Raw genomic sequence first — 22,325 nt, forward strand, 5'->3', positions numbered from 1 at the left:
ACATCCCTGAATTTTGAACTATGACATCCCTGAATTTTGAACTGTGACATCCCTGAATTTTGAACTATGACATCCCTGAATTTTGAACTGTGACATCCCCGAATTTTGAACTGTGACATCCCTGAATTTTGAACTGTGACATCCCTGAATTTTGAACTGTGACATCCCTGAATTTTGAACTGTGACATCCCTGAATTTTGAACTGTGACATCCCTGAATTTTGAACTGTGACATCCCTGAATTTTGAACTGTGACATCCCTGAATTTTGAACTGTGACATCCCTGAATTTTGAACTGTGACATCCCTGAATTTTGAACTGTGACATCCCTGAATTTTGAACTGTGACATCCCTGAATTTTGAACTGTGACATCCCTGAATTTTGAACTGTGACATCCCTGAATTTTGCATCTCAATATCCATTCAAGATCACGATGAAACTAAACAAAAACTTAAGATTGATTTTTTTTTCTTAGATGATTTACACTTTTTTTTAGATCATTAACACACACACACACACACACACACACACACATCCCTCCTTCAATGTTTTCCCCTCCCTATTCTCTCTCTACACATTCTCTCTCTTATCTCTCTCTTCCATTTTCTATCCTCTCTCTCCCTCTCCGCCTATCCATCTCTCGTCCCCCCATTATTTCCTGCCTAATACTTTTTCCGAATTTTCAGTTATCCTAAAAAAAAACACAAACTGGTGGAAGCGAACAGGATGATGTAATGCCAAAATTCTTCCCCAATTTCTATCCTTCCCGTACTTAATTAAATTTTGGCATTACAATGACGTAGCATAAAAAAGCAAAGTAGATCTTGTGTGTGTGAGTGTTCCCCGTGATAAAAAAAAGGTTCGGTTTTTAAATACCTTTGAGGGGGGACAGCCGGACGAGGTGAAGGTCAGGTCATGCAGGGAGGAGAAGGTCAGGTCATGCGGGAACAGTGTGCCGAGGAGGGAAGAAGTATTCAGCAGTGTCCAGCGTGGTGTTTCGGGAGGCTGACATTGGGCCGGGCTCACCAACACCATCATCGGAAAAATTAACATATATCATTTATCATTATTTATCATTTGAGTATCGGGCTTTTTTTTTATACATTTGTACCTTTTTTTATGCCCTTGAACTGACTCCTCTGCTGTAAAATAAATAAATAAATATATAAAAAAAATCTGTTTCTGTGTCTGTCTGTCCATTCCTGTTCATTTGCCTGTCTGTTTATCTGTCTATCTGTCTGTCTGTTTCTCTCCCTGTCTGTGTCTGTTTCTCTCCCTGTCTGTGTCTGTTTCTCTCCCTGTCTGTGTCTGTTTCTCGCTCCGTCTGTCTGTTTCTCGCCCTGTCTGCCTGTTTGTTTCTCTCCCTGTCTGTGTCTGTTTCTCTCCCTGTCTGTGTCTGTTTCTCTCCCTGTCTGTGTCTGTTTCTCTCCCTGTCTGTCTGTGTCTGTTTCTCTCCCTGTCTGTGTCTGTTTCTGTCTGTCTGTTTCTCTCCCTGTCTGTCTGTCTGTGTTTCTCTTCCTGTCTGTGTGTTTCTCTGCCTGTGTGTGTTTCCAGACAATTAAAACAAAGTAGTAAATAACATAACAAGTACTTTCAATCACGTGCCTAATCAAATACACATTCAGCTAAGTCAATAAAAAGAGTTATGTGGTAGCGATATATATGTGGTACGTCTTGACAGTGAAGCAATGTCTATGAACGCTAATATTAATAACTGCAAAAGATCATAAGAGTGAATCACGTAACAAGCGCTTTCAATTACGTGCTTAATCAAATATATATTCAGCTAAGTCAATAAAATGAGTTAACTGGGAGCGATATATATGTGGTACGTCTTGATAGTGAAGCAATATGTCTATGAACGCTAATATTAATAACTGCACAAGGTTATAGCATAGTGAATCACGTAACAAGCGCTTTCAATGACGTGCCTAATCAAATATACATCAATGAGAAAAGAGTTAACTGGTAACGATATGATTCTGAAAGCGAGGCGGGTTAATGTGAAGATGCTTACGATTGGCTGAGTGCGCGCGCGGTGAAGGTCGGCGCAACGGCTGACTCAATTACTAACCACTGATGCGCTGATCCATATGGTCCTCCACGTCCTCACACAGTACAACCTCTCCCTTACACTGCTTCACACACACTGAGATGGTAAGTGAGCGTCTCCCGGGTCTGGGTCTTGGCTGCTTCATGGTTCACACTCCGTTGAGCTGTTCGAACCCACTGAAGCACATACGAAACACTCAACGCGGCGGTTTTAAATGGAAGTGCGTATGGAGGCTACTTAGTCTAGTGTCTCTGTTGTATAGCCTTATTTGCCAAGTCAAGTCTTCTATGAACTCCTAAGGTTGTTCCACTGGTCAAAGGTTCATTACTTAAACACATGCAAACACTCAACTCGGCGGTTTTAAATGGAAGTTCGCATATGAGTTACTTATTCTAGTGTCTCTGTGATGTAGCCTTAGTATTTAGCAAGTCAATATCCGTCTCTTCTGTAAACTCCTAAGGTTGTTCCACTGGTCAAAGGTTCATTAATTAAACACATGCAGACACTCAACTCGGCGGTTTTAAATGGAAGTTCGCATATGAGTTACTGATTCTAGTGTTTCTGTTGTGTAGCCTTAGTATCAGCAAAATCATTCTTCGTCTCTTCTGTAGATTCCTTAGGGTTCTCCACTGGTCAAAGTTTCATTCTTTAAAGACTTGCGAAACACTAGACTACGCGATTCTAAATGGAAGTTCGCATATGAGTTACTTATTCTAGTGTCTCTGTTGTGTAGCATTAGTATCAGCAAAGTCATTCTTCGTCTCTTCTGTAGATTCCTTAGGGTTCTCCACTGGTCAAAGTTTCATTCTTTAAAGACTTGCGAAACACTAGACTACGCGATTCTAAACGGAAGTTCGCATATGAGTCACTTATCTTAGTCTCTGTGATATAATGTAACCATACTATTACCCAAGTCAGTGTTCATCTTCTCTATAAACTTCCTCGGTTCTTGCAGTGTCAAAATTCTCACTATTTAAACACATGCGAAACACTACACAGCAAGGTTGAATGAAAGAGGGAATAATGAATGGACTATACTTCGAGTCGTTGTGAGGCTTCGAAGCTTCACGGCAACTCTGTCCGACGCTCTCCTCAATGCCCCACGCCGAAGGTATCTCTAGACTCCTCGGTCACGCCCCTGCCATCAATGATTCTAGGGAGATTGAAGATTCCTCTGTATTCCTTCCTCGCCATGGCCGCCCGCTCTGCCTCAGCTATTCAACATCACCTGCTCTCAGTCTCCCGGCCATTCACCTGCTGCCGAGGCCTCCTGAAGGTTTGGTTATGAGGCGTTATGACCTTTAGTGTTGCGCGGCGTAGGACCATGTTATAATTCAAACTTTCCGGGGCCTGAGTACATCTATTTATAAAGGTTCTACGAGGCCTATACCTATGTTATCTTAGCAACATTGCCGTTCTCAGCCCTAGAATAATACAGATCTTAAATTGTGGCAGGCTTGTCCCACGCCTAAGACTGAACCAGACTCGACTTGTTATATACACTACTACAGTACTTATACACGTTTTTTTAGGAGTTAGTATATGTATAGCTGTGAGATTTAAATAGTATCCAATAACCACCGACTCCCCCTTTGTATCATTATCATCATTGAATTATTGGTAAGAAATGTTATCCCGCACCGGCAGATGGCAACCCTCACTCTTGTATTGGCGGGGGGAGTGACCTTGTGCACGGCTGAACCTTCCTCGTCATCGGAGAACAATCCAGGTAACTCTACGAACAGTGTTGCCAGACGCTTCCACCTCTCACATCAACTACTTCCAAGGGCTATAAAAGAGATCTGTCGGGTTCTAATAAGTGTAGTTTTTTAGGTTCACGGTACAGAAGAAGGGTCAAACTGTATATACCGAAAGGGTCATAAAACTACCCCAGGAAATAGTAGGGTTCTAATGAGTTGTTTTAGGTTCATGGTACAGAAGAAGGGTCATAAAACTACCCCAGGAAATAGTCGGGTTCTAATGAGTGTTGTTTGAGGTTCACGGTACAGAAGAAGGGTCAGACTACCAAAAGGGTCATGAAACTACCCCTGGAAATAGTCGAGTTCTAATGAGTGCTCTTTTAGGTTCATGGTACAGAAGAAGGGTCATAAAACTACCCCTGGAAATAGTCGTTCTAATGAGTGTTGTTTGAGGTTCACGGTACAGAAGGGTCATAAAACTACCCCTGGAAATAGTCGAGTTCTAATGAGAGTTCTTTTAGGTTCATGGTACAGAAGAAGGGTCATAAAACTACCCCTGGATATCGCCTTCCTTCCTTCCCCTCCCTTTCCCTCCCTTTCACTCACCTCGCGACCCTTCCTTCCCCTCCCTTTCCCTTACCTCACGACCCTTCCTTCCCCCCTTTCCTTCTATTCACAACCTCTCCCATTCCTTCCCCTCCCTTTCCCTCACCTTGCTACCCTTCCCTTCACCTCGCTACCTCTCCTTCCTTCCCTTCCCTTTCCCTCACCTCGCTACGCTTCCCTTCAACCCGGTACCTCTCCTTCCTCCCCCCCCCCCCTTCCCTTACCTCACTACCCTCCCTTCCCCTTCCCTCACGTAACAGCACCGTATACTCACCCCAGCTCCCAATGGTCAGTCTGCTTTCATGGAGGTGGCTGCCTTGGCCCTGGTGATGGTGCTGGCCGCGACGGTGCCTCTCGTGTCCTGGTTAATGCTGGTGGGAGTTGTGGTTGGCTTCAAGAGGAGTTTGGACGCCATGCTGGGAGAAGAGGCGAGTCGGGTAGTTAAGAGGTTGTTCAATGTTCAGTAAGTTTCTTGGTGGGTGGGGGTTGTTGTTTTTCTTGTTGTTGTTGTTTGTTTGTTCTTTTATGTTTTTCTTATCCTTTGTTTTCTTTGTTATTGTTGTTTTTGTTGTTCTTTTGTTTGTTGTTTCTTGTCCTGTTTTCTTCTTGTTGTTGTTGTTCTTGTTTTTCTTGGTGGTTTATTTGTTTTTTTGTTTTTTTGTCCCTTTTTTTAATTGTTGTTTTTTCCTTTGTTCTTTGTTTTGTTTTTTTTTTTTTTTTTTACTTCCTCTTTTTTTTGTCTTCTCTGTTTTCTTCTTCTTTTTTCTACCTCTTTTCTTCTTCTTGTTCTTTTCCTTTCTTCTTTTTTTAACTTCATTTCTTCTTCTTGTTTTTTCTTTCTTCTTTTTCTACTTTTTTCCTTCTTCTTCTTTTTCATCTCTACTTATTTTCTTGTTGTTCTTTCTTCTTTTTCTACTTCATTTTCTTCTTCTTGTTCTTTCTCTTTCTTCTTTTTCTCCTTCATTTTCTTCTTTCTTCTTTTTCTCCTTCATTTTCTTCTTTCTTCTTTTTCTCCTTCATTTTCTTCTTTCTTCTTTATCTCCTTCATTTTCTTCTTTTTCTCCTTCATTTTCTTCTTTCTTCTTTTTCTCCTTCATTTTCTTCTTTCTTCTTTTTCTCCTTCATTTTCTTCTTTCTTCTTTTTCTTTCATTTTCTTCTTTCTTCTTTCTCTCCTTCATTTTCTTCTTTCTTCTTTTTTCCTTCATTTTCTTCTTTCTTCTTTCTCTCCTTCATTTTCTTCTTTCTTCTTTCTCTCCTTCATTTTCTTCTTTCTTCTTTTTCTCCTTCAATTTCTTCTTTCTTCTTTCTCTACTTCATTTTCTTCTTCTTGTTATTTTCCTCTCTCTTCTTTCTCTACTTCATTTTCTTATTTCTTTCTTTTTCTCCTTTTTCTATTTCTTCTTCACTGCCAGCCTCTATTCTTCCCCTTAATCTGCTTCCACTGCTGCAAAAAAAAAATAATAAGTGCCTTTGATAGACCCCTCAAATTTCCTTTCACTGTTCTGTGCTTTGCGCATTAGACTCAAGAGACTTTACATGCAATTCAAGAGTGCGTACATATAGGTTTTCAACACACACACACACACACACACACACACACACAAACACACACTTTTCCTGTATTTCAACAACTTTTCCTGTATTTCACAACTAGGTAAATACAACTTTTCCTGTATTTCACAACTGGGTAAATACGTACAAGTTTTCCTGTATTTCACAACTGGGTAAATACAACTTTTCCTGTATTTCACAACTGGGTAAATACAACTTTTCCTGTATTTCACAACTAGGTAAATACAAGTTTTCCTGTATTTCACAACTGGGTAAATACAACTTTTCCTGTATTTCACAACTGGGTAAATACAACTTTTCCTGTATTTCACAACTGGGTAAATACAACTTTTCCTGTATTTCACAACTAGGTAAATACGTACAAGTTTTCCTGTATTTCACAACTGGGTAAATACAACTTTTCCTGTATTTCACAACTGGGTAAATACAACTTTTCCTGTATTTCACAACTAGGTAAATACACACAGGGTATCAGGACACCTCTCCTCCCGAAACTGACCCCTCTTTCGGCCACCTCTTTTGATTCTTCTTTGTAGGAGCAGCGAGTAGTGGGCTTTTTTTAGTATTGTTTCCTTTTTTTGTGCCCTTGAGCTGTCTCCTTTGATGTAAACACACACACACACACACACACACACACACACACACACACACACACACACACACACACACACACACTGGTGGAAATGATCTCTGCCTGTCATACCTTCTCGATATTTTAATTTGACTTACGTTTTTCTTTCTCTCTACAGACGGCGGAAACCCTGTTCGGACGGCGGCACTTCGGTGGAACGCTGCGACTGGTGGAGAAGATGTTCCGCTCGGTGACACACTGACACACACACACACACACACACACACACACACCCCTTGCTACCCTTTCCATTTCCCTCACTTCTTTGTCTTTCATCCCTTACCTTGCCTCTGTTCACCTCATTACTCACACACACACACACACCTCCCTTTCCATTGCCTCTCTCCTCCCTTTCTTCCATCCCCTTCCTTTCCCTCCCTTCCCCTTCCCTTTCCTTCACCTCTCTCCTCCCTTCGCTTCCCTTCACCTCGCTACCCCTTTCCTTCTGAACCTTTCATTCCCTTCCCTTCCCTCCTTTTCCTTTGCTTCTCTCCTCCCTTAACTTTTCATCCCCTTCCCTTCCCTCCCTTCCCCTCGCTATCCCTTCCCTTCCATTACCTCTCTCCTCTCTTTTATCTTTTTTTGAAGAGTAGCTCCCCCCAAAAATGAATCTATATATAGTCACTGCTGATATTAGAAGCATAACATATATATAGTTACACAGCATAAGATATGTTTTAACCCCTTGACTACGGATTTCCTACAAAAAGACATCACCAAGCTACAGGAGTGGAACAAAAAGTGGCTGCTACAATTCAGTGAAGAAAAATGTAAAGTCCTGCACCTTGGGAGGGGATATCCAGCACACCAATACAACATGGGAAACACTCCACTACCCACCACAGAGGCAGAGAAAGACCTGAGAGTGTATGTTACCAGGCAATACCACATGGGAAACACTCCACTACCCACCACAGAGGCAGAGAAAGACCTGGGAGTGTATGTTACCAGGCAATACCACATGGGAAACACTACACTACCCACCACAGAGGCAGAGAAAGACCTGGGAGTGTATGTAACCAGGCAATACCACATGGGAAACACTCCACTACCCACCACAGAGGCAGAGAAAGACCTGGGAGTGTATGTTACCAGCCAATACAACATGGGAAACACTCCACTATCCACCACAGAGGCAGAGAAAGACCTGGGAGTGTATGTTACCAGGCAATACCACATGGGAAACACTCCACTACCCACCACAGAGGCAGAGAAAGACCTGGGAGTGTATGTTACCAGGCAATACCACATGGGAAACACTCCACTACCCACCACAGAGGCAGAGAAAGACCTGGGAGTGTATGTTACCAGGCTACCAGTGAAGGCGAAATCCATGCCAATCACAGCGGACGGGTTATAGACACTGGCAATGTTGCTGACCTACCCAATTACCTTATGTTTGTTGTATAAGAAGAAAAAGCTCATCAACTGTTTTATCATTTTATATGCAATGGGACAGTTTGGGAATTCTTTACCTAGACAAAAAAATTAGTAGCCTAGTTAAACTTTATAACCACCTAGGTACCCAAGGCTTGACTTGATAAATACTGAAGCTGAAGTTACAGGTTTGGACTAACTTGCATAACACATCCATCAAGGGTTTCTGGTCCCCTATAGTTAAGCCATTTCAAAGAGTCCGTTTGGGAGGTGGATTTTGCGGGTCCTTTCCTTGCCTCTGGTCTGCCCCACACAGTCCCAACACCTATTTTTCCCTCTCATATATAACCAATAGGTAACATATCAACAACTTCGTAAACAAACCACCTAAGTCATTATATTCTACTTTACAGGAAATCAGAAAAGAAGTGTCATTATCTCATTTGGCTTCAGATTTGGGCAGTAATGAAAAGGCCAATTCTAGAACACTCAAACCCTGAATGACGAAGGCTACTCTACAAAAATGGGCGTCATGTTGAAAAACTGATGTAGACAAAAGCTGGGAAATTGTTGAAAAATGACGTACGCGATTATTTTATGAGGGTGACGATATGAGAGGAAAGGGCAGATGTTGGGACAGTGTGGCAGAGCAGATCGGAGGAAAGGACCCACGAAATTCGACACAAAAACAGAAAAGTTGGAAAGTTTCGTTTAGTCAGCGCAACATCTGTGGTCATATGCCGGAGAGAGACAGAAAAAGTTGGAAAGTTTCGTTTAGTCAGCGCAACATCTGTGGTCATATGCCGGAGAGAGACAGAAAAAGTTGGAAAGTTTCGTTTAGTCGGCGCAACATCTGTGGTCATGTGCCAGAGAGAGACAGAAGGGGAAGGAATTATAGGAGAAGGGAACAGACCCCAGGAGACAGGACACAACCCCTGATTAATACCTGGTACCCATTCACTGCTGGGTGGACAGGGGCGTAGGGTATCGGAAAACCCGCCCATATTTTTCCACTCCACCTGGGAATCGAACCCGGGCTCTCTCGGTTGTGAGCCAAGTGTGCTAACCACTGCACCACGAAGCCCCCACACCCAAACGGACTATTTGAAGTGGCTTGACTACAGCATGACTTAATAACCACCGTTGTGAAATTAAAACATTCTCCCGGGCACCCACCTCTAGTACGGCTGATGCTTGCGGCAAGGCTGAGAACAAGGAGAGGTGTAAAGCAGCACGGAATGCCTGCCAGAAGCTGATATGGTGCGTAGGCTGCTGTTCCTTTCCGCCTCACACAAGAGCAACGTTGCCAGGTTATCGTACTCGGAGTATCAAATTTACCAGCTTCTCCGCCATAAATATCACCAGGAAACAGGAATGATAAACCGTTTCAACAATAACTACAAATAAATCTCGGTATTGTGGCCCAGGAAACGGTTTTGTGGTGGAAATCGGGAAATATGAGAAGCTGAGTACAGGTAACTCGATTTACGCGAGTTTGGTTTACACGTTTTTGAAATAACGCAGGGTCCAAAATCCAAATAAATGTTTAATTTACACGTTTTTTTTTAATTATACGCAATATTTTATGGAGTGGCCACCAGATGTCTCACGCAACCGGACTCACACAGCGCCACAGCCACACAGCTGAGCTCAGTTCTTCCCACGCGCCACTTGAACAACAATACAGTACCCACGCTGCCACGCTACTCAACAAGAACACCCTCGCTGCTGTGCTACCACGAGGGGAAGGGCAGCCAGAGGAGGAACCACGAGAGGGAGAGGAGTCAGAGTGATACAGTACGCAATAAAGGTACAAACCTACCTCTTGTTTGATTTACCTTGTTTTTGATTTACGCGATCTCTTCAAGGACACAATACTCGCATAAATCAAGAGTTACCTGTACGACAACCTGGCAACGTTGAACGAGAGCAACACCTACCACTGAGCAAAAGCCTTCCCGGTCACTAGTAACTTATCACAGTGCGGCAGGCAGGCCATTGGGGTGCTGGGCTGGGAGTCGGCTTAAGTAGCATTTTCAGCACTTGGTAAGCTTTTCGAATTGTGTCATGTGTTGTGAAATTGAAGTGAAGATTTGCCTGACGTTGAAGGAGTTGGCAAGTATTGAAAGCCTGTCTATGTTGTACTCTGCAGCTTAATATTAATACGAAACAGAGCTGGTGTTACAAAATGCACTCAGGAAAGTACCGTACAACTTAACGTAATCAAGAATATGAAGTCAACAAAATTAAGGCTCATTAAAAACAATAAAATGAACTTAAGCTTCCCCTGCGATCAGTGACTCTCGCCCTTCTTCCCTGTAACCCTCTTGAAGTCTGCCATCTTGGTCGTCTGTACCGGCGAGCCAATGATCTGGATGTAGCTGACCTGCGTGGTCTCGGCGCCAGTCTGGTTGTCCTTGAAGAACATGGTGAAGTTCATGACGTTCTGTAGCTTGACGAACTTGAGGGTCACCAGCTCACCCTCCAGGTCCTTGGGGGTCAGCCTGGAGAAGAGATAGACAGCCTGGAGTCAGTCACTAAATATACCATCTCCGAAAATGGAAGGCACTCACATCAACTCCTTCAAAAACAAACAAAAAACAGGGACAAAAACAGCCTAAAAAAGTAGATAGAATTGAGTGTTAGAATAGTGAGTTTGAGGAAGAAATTGAGGAAGAACTACGAAGAACCGGATGGAAGGGAACTCACATCAACTCCTTCAAAAACAAGAAAAAACAGGGACAAAAACAGCCTGAAAAGTAGATAGAATTGAGTGTTAGAATGGTGAGTTTGAGGAAGAAATTGAGGAGCTATCAAGAACCTAAAGGGATGGGGGGCACTCACGTCAACTCCTGCACTGGGTTGGCGCTCTCGGCTGTGTCAAAGTCGATGGTGTGAGGCTGGTTGATGAAAAGCTTGAGTGTCTTGGGCCCATTCTCAGCCGGGCCTTTGATCCTCATACTGTGGAGCTTCACGGCTTGATTAAACGACAGGTACAATATTAACTGGAAATGGGAGAGTTAGGAGTTAAATGCTGGGTTAAAAGCTTGACTAAATGACGAAATATTAAGACAGAGCTAAGAGTTATAGGCACAATTAAGAGCTTGACTAAATGACAGGTACAATATTAACTGGAAATGGGAGAGTTAGGAGTTAAATGCTGGGTTAAAAGCTTGACTAAATGTAGGGTTAAAAGCTTGACTAAATGACGAAATATTAAGACAGAGTTAAGAGTTATAGGCACAATTAAGAGCTTGACTAAATGACAGGTACAATATTAACTGGAGGGTTCAAAGCTTGACTAAATGACGAAATATTAAGACAGAGTTAGGAGTTATAGGCACAATTAAGAGCTTGACTAAATGACAGGTGTTGTATTAACTAATTGACTGAGAAGAAGAAGAAGAAGAAGAAGAAGAAGAAGAAGAAGAAGAAGAAGAAGAAGAAACCAAGACACCAGTACATGAAAAAGAAGAAGAAGAAGAAGAAGAAGAAATCCAAGACAGCAGTACATGAAGAAGAAAAAGAAGAAGAAGAAGAAGAAGAAGAAGAAGAAGAAGAAGAAGAAGAGAAAATCAAAACATGAATAAAATAACAACCACTAACTAAGAGAAAGCCATGGTTGCATTGTGCCAAGATAGTAGGACACGGGAATAAAATGATGACCACGTATCCAGCTATCAACAATCTTTCACCTGCTCGTCCGTGTCCGACTCCATGTAGCCGCCGGAGGACGAGAGCGCCTGGGTGAAGGGATGCTCGTCACTCTCGTTCAGACACTCACAACCTGACTTGTTGATCATTGGCATCAAGTCGATCTGAAACAAGTCACGGGTGGATTAGTGGTGTACAAAGTTAGTCAAGTAAGTTAGTAAGATAGGTTGTTTACTACTCATCCCAGAGCACCTTAAACCTAACCTAACCTAAGTCAAGTAAGTCAGTAATCAGATGAGTTGCTCAATACCCAGCACCCTTACCTAACCTTAGTCAATATTAAGACAGGTTGATTACTACCCAGCACCCTTACCTAACCTAACCCAACCTAACCTTACTCAATATTAAGACAGATTGCTTACTACCCAGCACCCTTACCTAACCTAACCTAACCTTAGTCAATATTAAGACAGGTTGCTTACTACCCAGCACCCTTACCTTACCTAACCTAACCTAACCTTACTCAATATTAAGACAGGTTGATTACTACCCAGCACCCTTACCTAACCTAACCTAACCTAACCTTACTCAATATTAAGACAGGTTGATTACTACCCAGCACCCTTACCTAACCTTACTCAATATTAAGACAGGTTGCTTACTACCCAGCACCCTTACCTTACCTAACCTAACCTAACCTTACTCAATATTAAGACAGGTTGATTACTACCCAGCACCCTTACCTAACCTAACCTAACCTTAGTCAATAATAAGACAGGTTGATTACTACCCAGCACCCTTACCTAACCTAACCTAACCTTAGTCAATATTAAGACAGGTTGCTTACTACCCAGCACCCTTACCTAACCTTAGTCAATATTAAGACAGGTTGCTTACTACCCAGCACCCTTACCTAACCTAACCTAACCTTAGTCAATATTAAGACAGGTTGATTACTACCCAGCACCCTTACCTTACCTAACCTAACCTTAGTCAATATTAAGACAGGTTGATTACTACCAAACACCCTTACCTTACCTAACCTAACCTTAGTCAATATTAAGACAGGTTGATTACTACCCAGCACCCTTACCTAACCTAACCTAACCTTAGTCAACAATAAGACAGGTTGATTACTACCCAGCACCCTTACCTAACCTAACCTAACCTTAGTCAATATTAAGACAGGTTGATTACTACCCAGCACCCTTACCTTACCTAACCTAACCTTAGTCAATATTAAGACAGGTTGATTACTACCCAGCACCCTTACCTAACCTAACCTAACCTTAGTCAACAATAAGACAGGTTGATTACTACCCAGCACCCTTACCTAACCTAACCTAACCTTAGTCAATATTAAGACAGGTTGATTACTACCCAGCACCCTTACCTAACCTAACCTAACCTTACTCAATATTAAGACAGGTTGATTACTACCCAGCACCCTTACCTTACCTAACCTAACCTTACTCAATATTAAGACAGGTTGATTACTACCCAGCACCCTTACCTAACCTTACCTAACCTAACCTTACTCAATATTAAGACAGGTTGATTACTACCAAACACCCTTACCTAACCTAACCTAACCTAACCTTACTCAATAATAAGACAGGTTGATTACTACCAAACACCCTTACCTAACCTAACCTAACCTTAGTCAATATTAAGACAGGTTGATTACTACCCAGCACCCTTACCTAACCTAACCTAACCTTAGTCAATAATAAGACAGGTTGATTACTACCCAGCACCCTTACCTAACCTAACCTAACCTTAGTCAATATTAAGACAGGTTGATTACTACCCAGCACCCTTACCTAACCTAACCTAACCTTACTCAATATTAAGACAGGTTGATTACTACCAAACACCCTTACCTAACCTAACCTAACCTAACCTTACTCAATAATAAGACAGGTTGATTACTACCAAACACCCTTACCTAACCTAACCTAACCTTAGTCAATATTAAGACAGGTTGATTACTACCCAGCACCCTTACCTAACCTAACCTAACCTTAGTCAACAATAAGACAGGTTGATTACTACCCAGCACCCTTACCTAACCTAACCTAACCTTAGTCAATATTAAGACAGGTTGATTACTACCCAGCACCCTTACCTAACCTAACCTAACCTTACTCAATATTAAGACAGGTTGATTACTACCCAGCACCCTTACCTTACCTAACCTAACCTTACTCAATATTAAGACAGGTTGATTACTACCCAGCACCCTTACCTAACCTTACCTAACCTAACCTTACTCAATATTAAGACAGGTTGATTACTACCAAACACCCTTACCTAACCTAACCTAACCTTACTCAATATTAAGACAGGTTGATTACTACCCAGCACCCTTACCTAACCTAACCTAACCTTACTCAATATTAAGACAGGTTGATTACTACCCAGCACCCTTACCTAACCTAACCTAACCTTAGTCAATATTAAGACAGGTTGATTACTACCCAGCACCCTTACCTAACCTAACCTTACTCAATATTAAGACAGGTTGATTACTACCAAACACCCTTACCTAACCTAACCTAACCTTACTCAATATTAAGACAGGTTGATTACTACCCAGCACCCTTACCTAACCTAACCTAACCTTACTCAATAATAAGACAGGTTGATTACTACCCAGCACCCTTACCTAACCTAACCTAACCTAACCTTACTCAATAATAAGACAGGTTGATTACTACCCAGCACCCTTACCTTACCTAACCTAACCTTACTCAATATTAAGACAGGTTGATTACTACCCAGCACCCTTACCTAACCTAACCTAACCTAACCTTAGTCAATAATAAGACAGGTTGATTACTATCCAGCACCCTTACCTTACCTAACCTAACCTTACTCAATAATAAGACAGGTTGATTACTACCCAGCACCCTTACCTTACCTAACCTAACCTAACCTTACTCAATATTAAGACAGGTTGATTACTACCCAGCACCCTTACCTAACCTAACCTAACCTTAGTCAATATTAAGACAGGTTGATTACTACCCAGCACCCTTACCTAACCTAACCTAACCTTAGTCAATATTAAGACAGGTTGATTACTATCCAGCACCCTTACCTAACCTAACCTAACCTTAGTCAATATTAAGACAGGTTGATTACTACCAAACACCCTTACCTAACCTAACCTAACCTTAGTCAATAATAAGACAGGTTGATTACTACCCAGCACCCTTACCTTACCTAACCTAACCTTACTCAATAATAAGACAGGTTGATTACTACCCAGCACCCTTACCTTACCTTACCTAACCTTACTCAATATTAAGACAGGTTGATTACTACCCAGCACCCTTACCTAACCTAACCTAACCTTAGTCAATAATAAAACAGGTTGATTACTACCCAGCACCCTTACCTTACCTAACCTAACCTTAGTCAATATTAAGACAGGTTGATTACTACCCAGCACCCTTACCTTACCTTAGTCAATAATAAAACAGGTTGATTACTACCCAGCACCCTTACCTAACCTAACCTTAGTCAATATTAAGACAGGTTGATTACTACCCAGCACCCTTACCTTACCTAACCTAACCTTAGTCAATATTAAGACAGGTTGATTACTACCCAGCACCCTTACCTTACCTAACCTAACCTTAGTCAATAATAAGAGAGGTTGATTACTACCCAGCACCCTTACCTAACCTAACCTAACCTTAGTCAATAATAAGACAGGTTGATTACTACCCAGCACCCTTACCTAACCTTAGTCAATATTAAGACAGGTTGCTTACTACCCAGCACCCTTACCTAACCTAACCTAACCTTAGTCAATATTAAGACAGGTTAATTACTACCCAGCACCCTTACCTAACCTAACCTAACCTTAGTCAATATTAAGACAGGTTGATTACTACCCAGCACCCTTACCTAACCTTAGTCAATATTAACCCTAGAACACTAACCTTAGAAAAAGTCACACCACTACTAACCATGGGTACATCATACCCGATTTTGAAAAAAAAATAATAAAATTAAATGTAAAGTTTTAATGGAATAAAGTTACATGAAGGGACTTCAAACTTTGTATCTTGACTTAACATTAAGAAGAACTGAAAAACGTATTGTTTTGGTATGAAAATCAGGTACTGAAAAATGTTACTAAAAATAGGAAAAATATTCAAAAATTTCAAAAAAAAAATTTCATAAAAAAAATTATCATCCGATGGCTTCCAAACTTCTTGTATGGCCTCCCAGGTCCTGTGATCCACTGCACAGGTGATCACTAAAAAAGTACGTAAACAATATCCTAGGGACATGTACAACACCCTGTATCACCAACCATGGGTATGCCGCACCCGAATGTAGGCCTACAACAAAGGTGAGCAGAGAGAGCGAGACAACGTGACCTTCCCCTACACTGTCAAGCGGGCACATGAAGCTACTGAGGAGATGGGTACCCTCAGAGCACCGGAACCATACACAATGGCAATGGCGTCATTCGCATGGGTACCTCATACCCATGGTTAGCGTTCTAGGGTTAAGACAGGTTGATTACTACCCAGCACCCTTACCTAACCTAACCTAACCTTAGTCAATAATAAGACAGGTTGATTACTACCCAGCACCCTTACCTAACCTAACCTAACCTTACTCAATATTAAGACAGGTTGATTACTACCCAGCACCCTTACCTAACCTAACCTAACCTTACTCAATATTAAGACAGGTTGATTACTACCCAGCACCCTTACCTAACCTAACCTAACCTTACTCAATATTAAGACAGGTTGATTACTACCCAGCACCCTTACCTAACCTAACCTAACCTTACTCAATAATAAGACAGGTTGATTACTACCCAGCACCCTTACCTAACCTAACCTAACCTTAGTCAATATTAAGACAGGTTGATTACTACCCAGCACCCTTACCTTACCTAACCTAACCTTACTCAATATTAAGACAGGTTGATTACTACCCAGCACCCTTACCTAACCTAACCTAACCTTACCTTAGTCAATATTAAGACAGATTGCTTACTACCAAACACCCTTACCTAACCTAACCTAACCTAACCTAACCTAACCTAACCTTAGTCAATATTAAGACAGATTGCTTACTACCAAACACCCTTACCTAACCTAACCTAACCTAACCTAACCTTACCTAATTTAACCTAACCTTAGTCAATAACAGGACAAGTTGCCCACTACCCAACACTCACATGCCCGGGTACGCCTGAGTCCTCCACCTCCTCCCCGTCACCATCGCCGTAGTGCTGCCGGATCTTGGCCTCCAGACCCTCAGGATCCGCCCCCTGCAGGCTGTCCAGCTTGGTCTGCCGCGGAACAAGAAACAAGTGAGATGTGAGTGGCCAGCGCCTGTCATGATTACACTTTATGCCCACTACTCACGAGGCTGCCAATAATTACATAAACATTTGAACATCTTATCTATAGTTGTTGTTTTTTTTTTGTTTGTTTTTTACAACAAAGGAGGCAGCTCAAGGGCACACAAAAAAAGAAAACAATAATGAAAAAAAGCCTGCTACTCGCTGCTCCTAAAAAAGAAACAAAAGAGGTGGTATAGGGATGTATGATATTAGTTTTCATTACATGTGAAATAGAGAGGCAAGAATGAGCTTGACATCATACTAAATATACATACTAAACATTTGAACATTTTATCTATAGTTACAATTGTATAATATTAGTTTTCTTTACATGTGAAATAGAGAGGCAAGAATGAGCTTGACATAATACTATATATACATACTAAACATTTGAACATTTAATCTATAGTTACAGTTGTATATTGGTTTTCTTTACATGTGAAATACAGAGGCAAGAATGAGCTTGACATCATACTAAATAAGAGATTGACTTGACGCAAACTTGAACCATGACTCGGCAAAAATGTCACAAAGAGAAAAATGAGAAATGTATATATAAATTGCTGTTTCTTGGCTGATCTTTCAAGTGCGCTAAAGTGAGAATGATTTAACGGGGAAAGAATATTCTGCATACGACCGAACATAACTATCTATCACTAATAATATATACAAAAAATATAAATTGATGTTTCATGTCAGATCTTTCAAGTACAAACTGTGGCTAGAATACTTTAATGGGAAAGGATATCCTGCATAAGACTGAACATATCAATCTATCACAAATAAAACAAGATATAAATTGTTGTTTTATGTCAGACCTTTCATGTATAAACTAATCCTAGAATACTTAAATGGGAAGGAATATTCTGCATAAGATGATAAGACTGAACATATCAATCTATCACAAGTAGAACAAAATATAAATTACTGTTTCTTGTCTGGCCTTTCAAGTACAAACTAACCCTTGAATACGTTAATGGGAAGGAATAATCTGCATAGGACAGAACACAAGTACCTATAAGCTGACCTTGTTCCTGAAGAAGATGAATGTCGGTGCGGCCGAGACCCCCTGTGAGGCGGAGGTTGTCGGGCACTGGTTGACGTCGATCTTGAGGAAGACAGCATTGGGGAATCTGCGCGCCATTTCCTCGAACACTGGGGCAATGCGCTGACACGGCCCACATCTGGAAGACAACGAGAAGTGCTTACATCTTTATACCGATTGATTTTCGAGTGAGGTTTGCGTATGGCTTTCATGAGGTTTCCTGCCCTGAATTGTCCAAGATAGTTGATTGAATGACTTGGGTGTTGTAATGAGTGACCCACCCGATGCAGAAAGTTGGAAAGTTTCATTTAGTCGGCGCAACATCTGTGGTCATATGCCGGAGAGGCAGCAGGGGAAGGAATTATAATAGAGAACAGATCCCAGGAGACGGGACACAACCCACGATTAATACCTGGTACCCATTCACTGCTGGGTGGACAGGGGCGTAGGGTTATCGGAAAAGCCACCCAAATTTTTCCACTCCGCCCGGGAATCAAACCCGGGCTCTCTCGGTTGTGAGCTGAGCGTGCTAACCACTGCACCACGAAGCCCCTATCCGATGCAGAAAGCCTCCCAAACTCACTCAGCCAGGGGGTACCTTTTTGACCAACTGGTTAAGGAGTGACTTTCCCATCCAGCTGGTTGAAGGTTTGATCCCCAGCACCGGTAAAACTCTTTCTGGGTCTGGATTACTGCTACAAAAATATGTTAAACAGAAGTAAATCCCCAGTTTTGTTACTATCAATTTGCCTCGCGTGTGTGTATAGTAAATAGAGATAGATATAAACACATGTATGAGGTTCAAAAGATTCAGAATGACAAGATCTACACTGAGAGACATGTAAGAATTTTCCAGCTTGAAGATTCTGTTTACCAAAATAATACCAATAATAAACCTCATCCTCCACTAATGAGGTTTCAGGCCCCACTCTGCGGCCAGCACAGCGCTCCGCAACAATATAATGGTTAGACCAAGAATTAACCACAATGCACGTTTGAAATGTCGTAGGATTTAGTGAATGAGTGAATCCAGTGCTTTCTGAAAAGTTACTGGTGTCATTTCAATAATCTCAGCATTATCATAGTTATTCACCCATGTTTCAATGCATGTATCAGGGTCTCAGGACACCTCTCCTCCCGAATCTGACCTTGCTTTTGGCCACCTCTTCTGATTCTTTTATGGGAGCAGCGATTAGCGGGCTTTTTTTTATTATTGTTTTTTTTGTGTGCCCTTGAGCTGCCTCCTTTGTTGTAAAAAAAATAAAAAATAAAAATGTTAAAATATCAACCTTTTTTTTATACTTTATAGGATCACAAATACCTATTCAAAGTTTTATTTCCAAATCACTGAACACCTAAAGACCACATTTTATCTTTGAGACCCCAAGACTCTTCTAGTAAATGTCTGGTTGTATTATAAATTCTTTTAATCTCAATCTGAAAAAACTACACAACACTGGTCATTTGCCGAGGAATTAATGTCAAGCTTCTTGTACCTTATACAGTTTTAGGATTTCTTGGACAATTTACAGTTTCACCCAACCAACGATTTATCACGTGGTTCATGTTTTCTGGTGATAGATGAAGTGAATTGCACGATTTTCTACCTCATTTCCGTCGCCAATGTCTACTTTTCGAGTTATGCCTTTTTTCAAGTTATGCCTATCCCCTAAACGATCTTGGGGGACTTAAGGAGAGGGGTGCCTACTAATTTCGACACCAACTTTATTTCAGGGCAAATTATGATGCTTTTTATTAATAACCGTCTTTTTTGGGCTATCAGTAAATGGTTGACTTTTGAGTGTGTGAGGTGCCCTGAAGTCATCCAGAGAGCAGGGGAAGGGGAAGCGCCCAGAATCAGTGGAGACCCACCTCAGCTGTGCCAATAACAGGCAAAGTGGACCAAAGTAACGAACATAACCAAAGTAACATGGACCAAAGTAACGAACATGACCAAAGTAACATGGACCAAAGTAACGAACATAACCAAAGTAACATGGACCAAAGTAACATGGACCAAAGTAACATGGACCAAAGTAACGAACATGACCAAAGTAACATGGACCAAAGTAACGAACATAACCAAAGTAACATGGACCAAAGTAACGAACATAACCAAAGTAACATGGACCAAAGTAACGAACATAACCAAAATAACATGGACCAAAGTAACGAACATAACCAAAATAACATGGACCAAAGTAACGAACATGACCAAAGTAACATGGACCAACGTAACCAACATAACCAAAATAACATGGACCAAAGTAACGAACATAACCAAAATAACATGGACCAAAGTAACGAACATAACCAAAATAACATGGACCAAAGTAACGAACATAACCAAAGTAACATGGACCAAAGTAACGAACATAACCAAAATAACATGGACCAAAGTAACGAACATAACCAAAATAACATGGACCAAAGTAACGAACATAACCAAAGTAACATGGACCAAAGTAACGAACATAACCAAAATAACATGGACCAACGTAACGAACATAACCAAAATAACATGGACCAAAGTAACCAACATAACCAAAGTAACATGGACCAAAGTAACGAGCATAACCAAAGTAACATGGACCAAAGTAACCAACATAACCAAAGTAACATGGACCAAAGTAACGAACATAACCAAAATAACATGGACCAAAGTAACCAACATAACCAAAGTAACATGGACCAAAGTAACGAACATAACCAAAATAACATGGACCAAAGTAACGAACATAACCAAAGTAACATGGACCAAAGTAACCAACATAACCAAAGTAACATGGACCAAAGTAACGAACATAACCAAAGTAACATGGACCAAAGTAACCAACATAACCAAAGTAACATGGACCAAAGTAACGAGCATAACCAAAATAACATGACCAAAGTAACATGGACCAAAGTAACATGGACCAAAGTAACGAACATAACCAAAGTAACATGGACCAAAGTAACGAACATAACCAAAATAACATGGACCAAAGTAACGAACATAACCAAAGTAACATGGACCAAAGTAACGAACATAACCAAAGTAACATGGACCAAAGTAACGAACATAACCAAAGTAACATGGACCAAAGTAACGAACATAACCAAAGTAACATGGACCAAAGTAACGAACATAACCAAAGTAACATGGACCAAAGTAACGAGCATAACCAAAGTAACATGGACCAAAGTAACGAACATAACCAAAGTAACATGGACCAAAGTAACGAGCATAACCAAAGTAACATGGACCAAAGTAACCAAAGTAACCAAAATACCCGTCCCTCCGGTCAGCGCCTCACCTCGCTGACGTGAAGTCCGCCACCAGCAGCTTGCCCCCGGCCTGCGTCAGCTCCACCTGGAACTGACTGTCCTCGCTCAGCACCTTGAAGTTAGCGGCCATGGTGACCTGCAGGCTGCACAGTAATGGAGGGTGAGCGGCACTGTGCGGGGCGGCGGTCCGGGTGTCACTGCCTGCTGAGTCACGTCCTCCTCCTCCTCTTCTTGCGGCCACCACGTTGTTTACACCACCATCTGATATATATTTAAGACTTTCATTATTTTTTTTTCACTGTTTTTAAGCCTTTTTTGCCTTTAAAGTCACTCATCATTTCTTTTTTCATTATTTTTAAGCCTTTTTTCCCTTTAAAGTCATATATCATTTCTTTTTTGGGGGGGTTTAAAGTCATTCATCATTTGTTCTTCACTATTTTTAAGCCTTTTTTCGCCTTTAAAGTCATTCATCATTTATTTCCCCCTATTTTTAAGCCTTTTATTGCCTTTAAAGTCATTCATCATTTATTTCCCCCTATTTTTAAGCCTTTTTTCACCTTTAAAGTCATTCATCATTTATTTCCCCCTATTTTTAAGCCTTTTTTCACCTTTAAAGTCATTCATCATTTATTTTCCCCTATTATTAAGCCTTTTTTCGCCTTTAAAGTTATTCATCATTCCTTTTTCACTATTTTTAAGCCTTTTTTTGCCTTTAAAGTCATTCACCATTTATTTTCCCTATTATTAAGCCTTTTATCGCCTTTAAAGTCATTCATCATTCCTTTTTCCCTATTATTAAGCCTTTTATCGCCTTTAAAGTTCATCATTTATTTCCCCCTATTTTTAAGCCTTTTTTTGCCTTTAAAGTCATTCATCATTTATTTCCCCCTATTTTTAAGCCTTTTTTTGCCTTTAAAGTCATTCATCATTTATTTTCCCCTATTTTTAAGCCTTTTTTTGCCTTTAAAGTCATTCATCATTTATTTCCCCCTATTTATAAGCCTTTAAAGTCATTCATCATTTATTTCCCCCT

General features: G+C 41.0%; 2 protein-coding genes across 4 annotated transcripts; one reads left to right on the forward strand and one right to left on the reverse strand.

Annotated features, from left to right (window-relative positions):
* Positions 1 to 2,851: 2,851 nt before the first annotated feature.
* On the forward strand, positions 2,852 to 7,232 carry LOC127001302 (uncharacterized). Of its 3 annotated transcripts, none has more exons than XM_050865710.1 (4): positions 2,852 to 3,329; positions 3,701 to 3,782; positions 4,653 to 4,787; positions 6,682 to 7,232. In XM_050865710.1, exons 1-4 carry the CDS (start codon positions 3,081 to 3,083, stop codon positions 7,170 to 7,172), a joined length of 957 nt encoding a protein of 318 aa, XP_050721667.1. In that variant the 5' UTR covers positions 2,852 to 3,080; the 3' UTR covers positions 7,173 to 7,232. The 3 variants fall into 3 exon arrangements, with proteins under 3 accessions (XP_050721667.1, XP_050721668.1, XP_050721669.1); XM_050865711.1 differs by having other exon boundaries at positions 2,917 to 3,329; positions 4,639 to 4,822; XM_050865712.1 differs by having other exon boundaries at positions 2,976 to 3,329; positions 4,639 to 4,787.
* A 757-nt stretch (positions 7,233 to 7,989) lies between these two features.
* On the reverse strand, positions 7,990 to 21,522 carry LOC127001303 (thioredoxin-like protein 1). The gene is made up of 6 exons (XM_050865713.1): positions 21,322 to 21,522; positions 18,005 to 18,161; positions 16,810 to 16,923; positions 11,636 to 11,758; positions 10,785 to 10,945; positions 7,990 to 10,444 (listed from the first exon to the last, which is right to left on the reverse strand). The coding sequence occupies exons 1-6, from the start codon at positions 21,420 to 21,422 to the stop codon at positions 10,234 to 10,236; spliced, it is 867 nt and encodes a 288-aa protein (XP_050721670.1). The 5' UTR covers positions 21,423 to 21,522; the 3' UTR covers positions 7,990 to 10,233.
* Between the last annotated feature and the right edge of the window lie 803 nt (positions 21,523 to 22,325).

This window comes from Eriocheir sinensis, chromosome 20 (genome assembly GCF_024679095.1).
Source record: "Eriocheir sinensis breed Jianghai 21 chromosome 20, ASM2467909v1, whole genome shotgun sequence".
Classification (NCBI taxonomy): Eukaryota; Metazoa; Arthropoda; class Malacostraca; order Decapoda; family Varunidae; genus Eriocheir; species Eriocheir sinensis.

Coding starts and splice junctions, on each gene's coding strand:
- LOC127001302 (XM_050865710.1), top strand. CDS start 3,081: ATGGACTATACTTCGAGTCGTTGTGAGGCTTCGAAGCTTCACGGCAAC. Junction 3,783..4,652: donor GTCATCGGAGAACAATCCAG/GTAACTCTACGA, acceptor CCCAATGGTCAG/TCTGCTTTCATGGAGGTGGC. Junction 4,788..6,681: donor ACGCCATGCTGGGAGAAGAG/GCGAGTCGGGTA, acceptor TTCTCTCTACAG/ACGGCGGAAACCCTGTTCGG.
- LOC127001303 (XM_050865713.1), bottom strand. CDS start 21,422: ATGGCCGCTAACTTCAAGGTGCTGAGCGAGGACAGTCAGTTCCAGGTG. Junction 18,162..21,321: donor GCGGACTTCACGTCAGCGAG/GTGAGGCGCTGA, acceptor GTTGTCTTCCAG/ATGTGGGCCGTGTCAGCGCA. Junction 10,445..10,784: donor AACCCAGTGCAGGAGTTGAC/GTGAGTGCCCCC, acceptor TCTCTTCTCCAG/GCTGACCCCCAAGGACCTGG.